The sequence below is a fragment of the Diaporthe citri genome (genome assembly GCF_014595645.1).
Source record: "Diaporthe citri strain NFHF-8-4 chromosome Unknown scaffold_1, whole genome shotgun sequence".
Classification (NCBI taxonomy): Eukaryota; Fungi; Ascomycota; class Sordariomycetes; order Diaporthales; family Diaporthaceae; genus Diaporthe; species Diaporthe citri.
This window is the reverse complement of record NW_025064846.1, coordinates 8,456,289-8,469,463: the sequence shown is the minus strand read 5'-3', so window position 1 is coordinate 8,469,463 and position 13,175 is coordinate 8,456,289. Positions and strand designations below refer to the sequence as shown.

General features: G+C 51.5%; 3 protein-coding genes across 3 annotated transcripts; 2 read left to right on the top strand and 1 right to left on the bottom strand.

Annotated features, from left to right (window-relative positions):
* Positions 1-3,803: 3,803 nt before the first annotated feature.
* INS49_002181 (uncharacterized protein) lies at positions 3,804-4,893 on the top strand (the record flags this gene model as incomplete). The annotated part of the gene is made up of 3 exons (XM_043162995.1): positions 3,804-4,120; positions 4,246-4,561; positions 4,642-4,893. The coding sequence occupies 3 exons, from the start codon at positions 3,804-3,806 to the stop codon at positions 4,891-4,893; spliced, it is 885 nt and encodes a 294-aa protein (XP_043031501.1).
* Positions 4,894-5,147: 254 nt separating this feature from the next.
* Positions 5,148-6,948, bottom strand: INS49_002180 (uncharacterized protein; the record flags this gene model as incomplete). Its single annotated transcript, XM_043162994.1, has 3 exons — positions 5,148-5,207; positions 5,271-6,161; positions 6,214-6,948. The coding sequence occupies 3 exons, from the start codon at positions 6,946-6,948 to the stop codon at positions 5,148-5,150; spliced, it is 1,686 nt and encodes a 561-aa protein (XP_043031500.1).
* Positions 6,949-9,173: 2,225 nt separating this feature from the next.
* On the top strand, positions 9,174-13,129 carry INS49_002179 (uncharacterized protein; the record flags this gene model as incomplete). The annotated part of the gene is made up of 3 exons (XM_043162993.1): positions 9,174-10,203; positions 10,260-10,820; positions 11,949-13,129. 3 exons carry the CDS (start codon positions 9,174-9,176, stop codon positions 13,127-13,129), a joined length of 2,772 nt encoding a protein of 923 aa, XP_043031499.1.
* Between the last annotated feature and the right edge of the window lie 46 nt (positions 13,130-13,175).

The following is a 13,175-nucleotide window of genomic DNA, read 5'->3' as shown; positions in this document are numbered from 1 at the left end:
TTTTTTGCGCAGAGAACCAGGTCGGCCTCGACGTGGGGAATATTTACAGAGCCATGGGAAGGAATGTATTAGAGGAGTCCGATGATTGCAATACGTTCATCTTAGCATCATCTCAGCGGAAATGGCCGCGCATATGTTGGCAGTCCATTGGCGGCAGCCATCATGACCAAGGTCTTGAGACCGGACGAATATGGGGATGTGCGGCGACGATCATGCGCCGACGGGTTTGGTAGGGTTTTGGTCTTGAGACAAAACGTACAGAAAAGTCAAGGCCTGAGTCCAAGCACTGAAAATTGCCCTTGTTGGATGTTTGGCGAGGCATACTTTGCTGATAACAAGAGCCCCACGGTTTCAGTGCGGCGGTTGCGTCTTTGCGTCGTTAGACCTGACTGGCCCAACTGACACAACCCCCAAGCCCACGTGTAGCGGGCACTGTTCAGACGCATCTGATCAATGGAAGTATCTTGTTCAAATTTCATGCATGCATTTGAGACGAACAAAGCACTGGTATACATATATCCTGCCGACCCGAACATCCGGAGGGTCCCTAGGGCGCATCCGAAGGAGGAGCCCATGAGTAGTCCCACCCGCGATGGCCACAACGACCGTAACTGTCTTCTATGTCAAATTCATTATTCATAGGGGGGCAGACAGAAGTCGACATGGAATGCCAGAAATTTTGGAATTGCATCGTGCAGAGATAGAACTCTGAGTGCAGAAATACCTGCCAACCGACTGCTCATCCGTGATATCAAACCGCCGTCTGATCATTGCGCGTCTAACGTCCCCGGCCCCGGTATGGGCCACCCCCCCCCCTTCTGGGCCGGCCCACACCCGCATACGCGCATAAACGCGTCTAAACCCACTCCATAAATATTCCTTAATATCTTTATAAGAGATTTATTTTTAATTGCTTAACTTCTTTTTAATATTAATTTAATAATTATAAAGCTATATATTTAAAGTTTAATATAAATAACGTTATTATAATAATATTTAATAAAATATCTTAAAAAAAGGCTATTAAAATTTAATATATTCTTTAAAGCATACTTTAATATTACTTTAATAATATTAAAAGTTATTATAATATTATTATTTTTAAAAGCTTTTTTTAATTATTAAAAAGTTTAATTAATTTTATTTATAATTAATTTAAATAGCTTAAAGCTTATATTAATATAATATAAAATAAGGGCTTTTAAAATATAAATATTCTTTTTAATAAAATTTTTACTTTTTTTAATAAAAAATAATTAAAAGTTTTAATTTTTTTTTATTTTTAATTTTAAAGTTATAAAAATTAATATATTAAAGCTTTTTATTTTTAAATATTTATAAAAATAATATTAAGTTATAATTTACTTTTTTTAATTATTTATTATTAAGAAAATTAAGCCCTTTTATAATTAAAATGTTAATAAAAGCAAGTTAATAAAAAGTTACTTTAAAAATATTTTTATTTTTAGTTATTTAAAAAATAAGTTTATTTAATTTTTTATTATTTTTAAAAAGTTAAGAGTTTAATAATAATAATAATTTATTTTCCTTATTAATTATAATAATTAATAATTTATAATAATTAAAAAAATAAAAAAAGAAAAAAATAATTATAAAATTATTAAAAAAGGTTTTTATTTTTTATAAATATTTTTAAAAATTCTTAAAATAAGCGCTTTTTTATAATTAATAAGCATTATATATATATAATTATTATTTTATAAAAAAGTATTTTTTAAATTAAATATATATTACTTTCTTGCTTATATATATTTTTTATATCTTTTAACCCCTTAATATAATAATTTTTTTCTTATTAAAAATAACTTTTTAAAAATATTTATATTATTTAATATAAAATAATTTATATATAATTATAATAAAGAAAAGATTTTTTATTATTATTATAAAATATAAATAAAGATATTTATAAAGAGAAATATATATTTTAAATAAAAAATAATAAATTTTTAATTAATATTTAAGCATAAGGTATTTAAAAGTTAATATATTTTTAAAAACCATTAAATTTAACTTAAATTTATATAATTTATTATATTAAGACGGTCCTCACGTTTAAATAGCAACAAGGGCACAATGTAATAGTAAAGAATGGTTGATTTACAACTAGGTTTGCCTAAGAAAAAAGAAAGGAAAAGGAAGAATTGCTAAAAGGGCAGATTAAAGTGGTTTTAAAGGCCAGTTGGGCTGATAAGATAAGCCAACCAGACGGGCCCAGAGGGCCCCTGCGCATGATCAGCCCCACGGCCCTGACATATATCTTAACTTATTTTTAATTTATAAAATCTTATTTTTAAAATGTTTAAATAAATTTAAGAAATAAAAAATTTAATGGTTTATTATGCTTATAAAAATACTTAAGCTTTATATAATAATTTTTTTTAAAAAAGCTTTTTAAATTATATAATAAGAAAGAGTTATAATTAATAATAACTTTATAAAAAAATTAATTATTAAAGGTTTAAATTAAAGTTAGCAAAATAATCCTTTAAAAAGGTTTAAATTAACTTAAATATAGCTTTTATTAATATTAAGGCTATTTATTATGCCTAAATTAACGCTGACATGGTATTAAAAGAAAGCGATGCTTTAGAAGAGTTAGAAATCTTAATGGAAGAGGGATTGGTGATTGTTGTGGCGGGCAATTGATGTTGATGAGAAGGCGTTTGTTTGGGCGATGGCGGCCAGGAAGGGGGAGTGGCCTACACCGGGGCCGGGGACGTTAAATAACATTGATCCAGCCCCGATCGGTTGGATCGGCTTGCTTACAAGCTCGGACGAGCCGTTACAGGTTGTCATAGACGTTAATATGCGTCGTAGGCGCCTGAGTTTGCTTGACGGAGATCGGCATGATGCGACTTGCCGATGGAAGCGGTACGCAAGGTTGACAAGGCTGAACTCGAGTACTCAAGGTGCGGTCAGCTTGTGATCAATCACTTCAAAGGCGATTTGCGTGCTCAAGCATGGCAGCGCGATTACGAAAGCGAGTGGATACCGAGGCGAGCGGCTACCAGCACTTACAACTGACCAGACATTATACTCTACATGTATACCACTCATTTCCCGAGCCTTACCCGCCTCTGATGTGAAACTGTACTTCTCGCATCCACGAACTAATTTGATGTTCAGCATTCACGTGCTTAAAGATTGCCACGCTGTTGCTAGAAACGCATAAATCATGAAAACTTCGGAGGAAGAAAACATACCCGCTTCAGAGTATTGGAGGCGAGATGATGGACCACGCAGCACACGAACAAATGTTGCAGCATGGATAGAGCTGTCAGAGAAACGCAACCGATGCCTGTGTCCTAACAAGCTCGACCAGTCGCGAAGGACACCTTCAACCGAACCTTGCCCCATGCATTTCCCAAAGAAAATACCCAAGCAAACCAATGATCTTGGACACTGATCATTGGGAAGACAACCTCCTATCGCGATGGATCACAATTGTGCGGCGCTTCTTTGGCTGGAAATCGGACATAACAATTTTTACTTCCGTTTGCGGGCCGGACCTACCGGAGACTACTCGCATTACACCAAGGAAACCATTCCTACTAGGCATGATAGCGGGGAAACAACATGCCATCTCTGGAGTCAAAGTCCCTTAGGCCCTTGGCTTATGGAAAGACACATGCTCGGAGGAATCGTTGGCACGGTGGGTCATATAAGCTGGTGATCATATTCTTCCGCTGCGCAAAACACATGTCAAGGCCCTCAGCCGAGCATCGGGACACGAAAAGAGGACAGTGTCGACAACAGCGCGGCGCCCGCCAACTCTCACCATGTCTTCAACCAAAGGGACCATACTCATCACCGGCGGCACTGGGAAGGTGGGCTTGTGCATTGCCAAGCTGTGCCAGACATCATCCACCCCTTACCTCGTCGCCTCGCGGTCCGCGTCCTCAGCCACCGCCTCCACCGTCCACCCGACCGTGAAGTTCGACTGGCTCGACCGCACGACGTGGTCCAACCCCTTTATCACGGCGACCAAGGCCTCGCCTATAACAGCGGTATACCTCGTCTCGCCGCCTGTATTTGAGGCTAGCACCATCATGAACAAATTCATCGACCTGGCCAGGAAGGAGCACGGAGTGAAGCGGTTTGTACTACAGTATGGCTCTTTCCGAACCTCGTAGCCAATATCCTCGGCAGTCCCGAGCCCTGGCACCGGACCGTACCACCGTAGAGCAGCGATCCAAGCCATGGCTAACACGCCAACACCAGGAGCGCCACCTCGATCGAGGCCGGCGGGCCCGTCTTCGGCGGGACCGCAAAGTACCTGCAGGAGCTCGGCGCGGAGGGTGAGGTCGGGTTCGGGGTCATGCGCCCGACGTGGTTCATGGACAACTGGGCCGAGCAAGGCAGCCTGCAGCAGACGGTCCGGGACGAGGGCAAGGCCTACTCGGCGTCCGGGCCGGGGCGGATACCCTGGGTCTCCAAGACGGACATCGCCGCGTGCGCGTACTCTGCGCTGACGGCGGAGGCGCCGCCGAACGGGGACTACATCATACTGGGGCCCGAGCTGCTCTCGTATGGGGAGGTGAGTCCAATGATTGCGCCCTGCTTGCAGGCCTGTCTCGGCGCGTTGAAGAGGCTCTCGTGAGACTGACTGGATCACAGTGTGCGGATATCCTCACCGAAGTCATCGGAAAGAAGACTGTTCATGTCAACCTCACCGTGGAGGAGTTGGCTGAGCACCATGTTAAAAATAGTGGGATAAGTGAAGAGTATGCCAAGGTCCTTGCAGGAATGGATATCCCGATCAAGAACGGGTCGGAGGGGAAACTCAATGATGTAGTTTTGACAGTGACGGGGAGGAAGCCGAAGACATTTAGGGAGTTTGCGGTGGAAAATAAGTCGATTTGGCTGTGAGTATGTTGATACCTCTTGACTGCCTGAGAAAAGGTGCATTTAATGAAAGTCGAGAGAAGCAGACCAGGCCCGTCCGTACCGATGACCAAAACACCTTGAACCCCTGAAATGCGCGTGTGAGAACGCCGAGCGAGTCCAGAAGCAAATGCTATCACAATGCTGCCGGCCTGAAACCCGCAGGAACGCCTGGCCCCAAGTTGTTCGCCTAAAGATGAAAATGTCACAAGAAGAGTTGTCCTGGGAAACCTGCGCCCCTATGCCCGCACCCTGTCTCGCTCAATGTCGCGTGAGGGAGTCGCTGACTCGTCCCGTGTCTACGCCATGAGTTAGCAGAGGTGGCTACCTGAGCGTTGTGGCTCCGGGAACGTTAAGCATACCTTGAGCAAGATGTTCGCCTGCTTGATCCCAACAATGTCGGCCAGGAACTTCATCCGCCCGTAAAGATACTTCTTCTGCTCGGGGGTAGCATAATCCGAGACCATAGCCGTGAAGGCAGGCCTGAAGATAACCAAGCCTGCGACGCCCTTTACGGGGGAGGCCGGGGTGGACTGCCCGACAGGGAAGTCGGAGTACTCGGTATCGGAACCGTTCCAAGAACAGCAGTAGGGGACGGCCGCCACGATGTCCGCGATGCGCTCCTTGGTGGATTTAACGGCGGCTTCGTAGTCCTCGCCGCTCCTCCAGTCGTCGGGAGCCACCAGCCAGGCCATGCAGCGGAATATGCAGGTCGTGAGGAAGATGTGCGAGCACCAGATAATGGTGTAAATCATGGCGGTGTAGAGGTTGTGGAAAGTGTACACCTCTCCTGGGGGTTCCGCGCCCTCATCGCGATGCCTGAGTGAGTCTCGGATCACCGTGCTCACAGACCACACTGCACTCTGAGGTTGGTCGAGGCTCGACAACTTCTTTTGCATTGCCTGCGCCGTCCGCAGCAGTTCCAGTACGTCTTGGATCTTGCGAGGATCTCGATGCCCGCCGGACAGGAGCTTGTCGGTCTTCATGCGAATCTCGCTGCACGCTATGGTGAGGGTTGCGACGCGGCTTACGTATGGCTCGCCACAGTGTTGACGAAGCAGCCAGGAGTAGTCATCTCGCTCGGGTTCGGGCGACATGCTGCGGATGGCGAGGAACTGGTTGCGGGTCATGGCGAACATCTCGGCGCCCTCATCGGTCTCCTGCTGCTTTGGTCCCCTCATCCTTACGAGTTGGGCAGCCCCTTTGATATGGTTGACATACTCATCGAGCCCATCACGCGTAGATGCTAAAGTCTTGGAAGCGTAAGCCTCCGGGTTCGGGGTATTTATGAAACGGCTAGCTCACCTCGTAGAATGCCAGTAGTAACACGGCTCCCAGTGTCTGGTCACTCTTGACCTGGGCTGGGTCCTGTATAGCCTTGTTGACCTCCCTCAGCGCTTTCGAGTAGTAAGACTCGGCCTCGATCATGAGGTGGTGAGAATTTGGACGGGAGGCCAGGGCGACGAAAGAAACTGCTTTGAATGCGGACAACAGACACCTCGAAGGGTCGCCCTTGGTTAGGATTTTGTATGCGAACTTGTAATATCCCCTCCGCCCACCAGGCATCTCCGAGACGAGCACATAGTCCGAAAGCAGGTAGCAGGTCGCCTGCTGCTCAACGGGGGTGACGAGTGAAGCGAAGAAGTCCTCATGGATCGTTTCCCAGGAATTGCTCGACGTGCTTGAGGTCATGGACGTGGATGAGTTGCCCGACTCGCTGCCTCTCCTGCTCTCGAAGAAACCGCACTTCCATTCCGCAGCGTTCGCCTTGATATCATCGCTCCCATCGTCTTTCATTGCCTCCTGCAGGGCCTGATCCTCCAAGACCTGCTCTTTCTCGATTACAATGCGCGTTCGCTTGAACTTCCGGATGGTTGACTGAGTCTCATCGCGTATCTTGCCGTCGAAGGGGTCCCTGTAGCCGGGACACTGGCGCTTGGATTTCTGGCACTTCAAGCAGAAGGGCTTGGTCTCGTCGCACTTGATCCTGCGGGCGCGACAGAGCTTGCAGCCGCCCGAAGGCTTGCCTGTGTTGACCATGTTGAGCAGCTGGCAGACAAATGCGACTCAGCGCGGCAGAGGTTGTGGGCGGGTGTAACGGAGGAGGCTCATGCGGCAGCGGTTCGCGCCCTATATGGGCTGCGGCGAAAGTCCCGAGCGTGCGACGATAAATGCGGTTCACACAAACCGATCGGCTTGACGCCGAGGGCAGGAAAAGTCAAAGCGGAAGAAGGCGAGAGGGGCTGGTAAAACATGGAGCGAACAGGCGACAGCGCGGGCCAGCGGTGGCTACGAGCAGCAGAAGGGGCCCTCAGAGGGCTCTCATCTGAAGATGTGAAACGCGGCGATGAGGATATCGGCGATGGCTAAGCCGTCGCTGTTTCATGGGCAACAGCTGGCGGCGGCAGCAGCAGCAGCAGCAGCAGCAGCAGCAGGCACAGGGGCATGGGCATGGGCACCAACGGGACGAGCCATTGGGAAGGGAGACGGGCCAGCCGGGCAGGTCACCTTGAAAACAAGCCATCACCGGATGATTGGAGCGTAATTGGGGCACACGAGGGCAAACACGACGATGCTGTACCCGAACCTGGGGTTGAGTGGCATGAAACGAAACGAGCCGGGCCCTGGTGCTGTGATGGTGTAGCATTTGGCCATCTTGGGCTGAAGAAGCAGCGATCCAGCCTGCCAGCCTGCGAGCAGCCGACGACCCCTAGCCGAGGCGCGCGTGCGCACGTGTGAGCAGGTAGCATGATTATCCTGTGATATAAGTTTGGGTGGGATGGGACGACTGAGTAAAGGATCTCAACTACGAGGTAAGCAGTGTGCTGATCAATGGTCACAGACAATGCCTTATTGGTGTGGAGAAGCTCTTCGATTCGGCCGAACGAGGGACGGGTAAGGCCCACAGGGCAGGGGGTGCCCACTGAGCGAGCCTACCTAACTACCTAGGTAGGTAGGTACCCGATGCCAGGTCCGGGGCGTCAATTAGCCGACGGACCAGGGGCCATGAAACAGAAATTCGTCCGCTGCCATGTCCTTCCAGACAGCAACAGGTTCGTCCTGCCTCATGGCTGAGGGTGTAGGTGAGGCTGAGGCTGAGTCCAAACACGCCTCTTGTTATTGCTTTGCGTGCGGGACATGCCCAGCTTGCCCAGGTGTTCCATGCTGCATCAAGACAACGAACCGGTTTGTGGTGTTGGTGGGACTGACCCTCGCCACAGAACAGCATCGCACATGCATACGCACGCACACACACACACACACACACACACACACACACATAGGACGATCAGGACCCGACCTGCCTTCCCCCCCCCCCCCACCGGGTTGCCTCCGCGCTCGTGTATCAAGTCGGGTACCCGGGCAGAACCTTATCTGGGCTCATCTAAGTTGCCTCGCGGTTGAGACTCAACCTCCTCAGACGACGCCCGTGCCCACCTTATCGTCCACGCCTCAGATCGCCAACCTGCAGGCAAGACAGGACCAGACCTTTCTTCGGGCACCGACACCCTCGTCTCTCGAGGCTCAGCCGAGTGGCATCATGAGTCCCTGGACTGCCGTCAGGGATGGGTGGGAGCAGTGTCAACGACGGACGACGGTGGCTCACGTCTATGTTGGCAAGCGCCTTCTCATTCTGCCTCGTATGATTCACTCTTCCTGTTCCGAGGAGTCAGCACATCATCAGCCTGTGCTTATGGCTCCGGCGGGCAGGGCACAACACTCTGGCCGGGCCCCTCAGCTTGTCCAGTCTGCGTATGCGATCAGACAGGCTGCTGATATCTACCTGTTAGGTCTCTCGCTGCCTGCGGAGCAACCTTTGACCGACAAAAACACCAGAATCACAATCCTGCCTTGCATTCGCAATGCAACGACTCACTGTCGGCAGGCTGTGGTTCTGTAGTTGGTCTTATTCGATGAGAGTTCTCCGCCGGAGTCAAAGAACCGATGGAATTTGCTGAGACACACCGGTCCCGGCACGTCCACCCGAATGCGGGAGGGTCGGTCGGTTTCCATGTCTTTGAGCAGAGGCGTCGCAAGTGTCACGCCTGATGCTTGGACTCACGTTACGGTATAAAGTATTCCGGCCTCCTCTACACTTGCGTCTACCGCGAGATTATGAATATACTTGATTCCAGCGGCCTGTCCACATTGTTCAGCATCACCTTCTTGAAACCCCTCCCCCGAAGGGAGACAAGAGGACAAGGCGAAGAGAAATCAAAACAAGACTTTTGTGTACGTTTTAAGTATTTCGAACCACATCGAACATGGCGTCAAAAGACAATGTCGAGGCTGTGACCGGCCAAGGCACCAGCACCCCGGCATCATGCGAAGACGAACCCCTGGTGACTACAGACACGCTGCACAGGATACCCACTGTCACGAGCACGGCGACGGTGGAGATGGTCCACGACAAGCCCGTGTTCAGGCCGACCAAGGACTTCATGCTCGCCTTCAGCGCCCTCTGCGTGCTGGGACTCGCCTGCGCCTTCGACGCGACCACGCTGTCAGTAGCCATTCCGACCATGAGCGCCGCGCTGGGCGGCACCGCCCTCGAGGCCTTCTGGTCCGGCACGAGCTTCCTGCTGGCCTCGACCGTGCTGCAGCCCACTGTCGCGTCACTGAGCAACATATTTGGACGCAAGCTTCTCATCTACTGGTCGTCCGCACTGTTCGCCGCCGGTTCCCTCATCGCCGCCCTTGCGGGCAACTTCAGCGTCGTCCTGGCCGGCCGCACCGTCCAGGGCGTTGGCGGCGGCGGCATACTCGCGCTTACCGAGGTCGTCATCACCGACCTCGTCCCACTTGCCTTCCGGGGCCACTGGCTCAGTATGTTGAGCGGTGTTTGGTCCATCGGCACCGTCACTGGCCCTCTCATCGGTGCCGGCTTCGCACAGGATGTCACGTGGAGGTGGATATTTTGGATTAATTTGCCCGTGATAGCCATCGGTATTGTATTTGTGGTCCTGTTCCTGCATCAGACCAAGGTCCCCGGCGATATCATGGGCAAACTCAAGCGGTTCGACTGGCTGGGCTCCGCGCTGTTCACGGTCAGCTCGACGGGCTTCCTCTTCGGCCTCACCACCGGCGGGGTAATGTATGAATGGAGCTCGTGGAGGGTGTTGTTGCCCCTGATCATCGGGCCTTTTGGGCTGGTCGCCTTCGCCTACTGGGAGTTGCGCTTTGCGCCGGAGCCCATTATCCACAAGGGGGTCTTCAACAACTGGGATATGGTTGCGTCGTATGTCCTGACTGTGTTTCATGGCATGATCCTGTGGAGCATACTCTATTTCCTGAGTAAGAAACCCCGGTGTCCTCTCACACAAGCACACCTGCTGACACGCCTCGAACAGTCCTCTATTACCAGGGCGTCAAGTTCTACAGCCCAGTCATCTCTGCAGTCGCATGCCTCCCCGAGACTCTGACCGTGGCGCCCTCGGGCCTCGTCGTTGGCATCATCGCCGCCAAGACAGGCCACTACCGCTGGTCTATCTGGGTTGGCTGGGCCCTCGCCACTCTCGGGGCCGGGCTCCTTTTGCTCCTGGAGCCGGGGACCTCGACGGTCGCCTGGATCTTCCTAAACGTCCCGATTGGAATCGGCACAGGCATGCTCTTCCCAGCCATGGCCTTGAGCATTCAAGCCGCCTCGGAGCCCGCGCACAATGGCGAGGCAGCCGCCTTCTTCAGCTTCATGCGGACCTTCGGGCAGGCGGTGGGTGTCGCCGTCTCCGGAGTCATCTTCCAGAACGTCTTCCGGCGGAAGCTGCTGGCGCTACCGCACTTTGCGTTCGTGGCCGACAAGTTCTCCAAGGAGGCCACGATCGTCGTCGAGATCATCAAGGCAATGGAGCCATCACCCCAGAGAAGCGAGCTGGTGGACGCTTATAATTCTTCCTTGAAGGCTATCTATGTCAGTATGATTGCATTCGCGGGATTCTGTTTGGTGTTGAGCGCCAGTGTCAAGGGATACAGCTTGCAGCAGGAGCATGTCACGAAGCAGGGTCTAGTGCAACAAGCTCAGGGGCCCAAAGAACCTAGGGATGTTGAGTCGGGAATCGAGAAAGCTTAGACGTCAGGACGTCTATCGTGTCTTGGGTTTTGCTTTGACATGGCGTGTAATGGGATGGTAACGCATATGGAGGTGGAAATAGGCGAGCAGACGGCGGACGGCGTTCAGGGATGAATATGTTAATAAGGTTTCTGCCGTGGAAACATGGTGATAGATCTATAGACTATACTCAATTGTGGAGAATTCTTAAATAGCTTCATCAACGCCAAAAGAACCCGTTGCAATATGCAGCCTTGCAACACAACAACCCGAAGCTCCCAGCTCGTCAACGTTCTTCTCTGTAGCTGCCGCAAAGGCTCTATTCGATACTTACTAGCACGAAAAGTATGTCTCGAGCCTTGAATGTTTTCCCTTGCTTAGGTGGCGCGGGACAGTCACTGGGCCGAAGAACCTGGACGGCTCCTTAGTGACCAGGGCATCTTGCGCCAGGCACGAGGATAGGAATCAGCCCAATTTACAGCTGAACACCAACTACGTGGCTTACCAAAGTGTACAAGGCTGGCTGCCGTATGAGAAATGTAACACACGCCGGCAACACTTACAGGAGCAAGCATCTTTGGCACGACGCAGTGCAACAAGCCAAGCCCTGCTGCTATCCGTGGAGGACAGGACCCGCATAAGAAGCCCCCGGCGCAACAAGAGGTCGTTTCCAACTGTTCGGACTCGCTTCCGAAAATACGTACACCCATGAACAATCCCTGCAGCCGTATAGGAGCCGTATAGGGACCTGCGGGACAGGCGTGTACCGCCAGGGCAGTCAGACTTGCGCCTGTCGGATGTTACACAAATGGAGCCGGGGCGAGGCTATGGCGTCTGTGCCACCCACGTTTTCCCCCATCTCGAGGCTGGACACCGCCGCCGACTGCCGCGGTACGCGCCGGTCGCATCAGAGGGCGTATGCGGTTTGGTGCCTACCAAAGCGCGGTATTAGATCAGATGGATTTTTTGACATTTTCGGCTTTCGATCGCCAAGTCCCTCCCCAACCCCCAAAAACATGGCGAGAGCGGATCTTCCACGCCCTCCCGTGCTACACCGGCCCATACAGTGTCGGCTGCCTCGAGGCCGAGCTCCCCGTCGACGAGCCGCGGTCATTCTCGCGCATCAAGCGGGAGAACCGCCCGGCCCTGCAGCTCGACACCGTTCTCTTCTCGGTCTACTACCCGACTGACCCCGGCCAGGCTGAAGGGCTCAGGAGGGTGCCCTGGCTGCCCGGGCCGCGCGTGCCGACGTGCAAGGGCTATGCAAAGTTCTTCAGCATCCCGAACTTCCCGGTAACAGCGTACATGGCCTGCACCTGCATGCTCACGAAGCCGCCTGCCCGTCGGAACTCTAAGCTGCCTGACGCCCGGCCGCCTGGCACGGGTCCGGCTACGCGCGAGACGCCGCTTGACGATCTGAGGCCGAAATTCCCAGTGGTCGTGTTCAGTCATGGGCTGGGAGGGTCGCGGACCATGTACTCGACTGTGTGCGGGGACCTTGCCTCGTACGGGTTCGTAGTTGTGGCGATGGAGCATCGGGACGGATCTGGTGCGAGGTCGCACGTTAACGTACCGGAAGGGAGGAACTCACCGGAACTGAGCCAGGACGAGAGAGGGAGTGCCTCAGGGTCGGAGCTCAAGCATGCCACCGACGGCAAAGATGACGGCAAGCCGGAGGGAAGCAGGAGCTATATGGTGGACTATATCTTCCCGAAAGACAACGCGCAGGACACGGCGCCGCACAACCCGGTAGGCGTGGACCACGAGTTACGAGACGCCCAGATCCAGATGCGCCTGGCAGAAATCGAAGAAGCCTACAAGGTCTTGCAGATCATTAACGACGGCGACCCCGAGGACTGGGTCAGGAAGTGCAACCTTAGAAAGAAGCCTAACCAGGGGTCGAGCTCTCGGGGACTAGATGGCATCGACTGGTTGGACTGGAAAGGGCGGCTGTCCCTAGAGAATGTCACAGCCATGGGCCACAGTTTCGGCGGCGCGACCACGGCGCAAATTCTCAGGCTTAATGACGATTTCCCCTGGATCGGCCATGGGATACTGCTCGATGCATGGGGTACAGCAAACCCGGAGGTGCAGCCCGACCGCGCGGGGCAGAGGATCACCAAGCCGCTGCTCTCGATAGGATCCGAGGCCTTTATGCACTGGAGCGAGAACTAGGACAAGGTCGAAAACATCTGCAAGGAGGCCGAGCAGAACAGCGCTC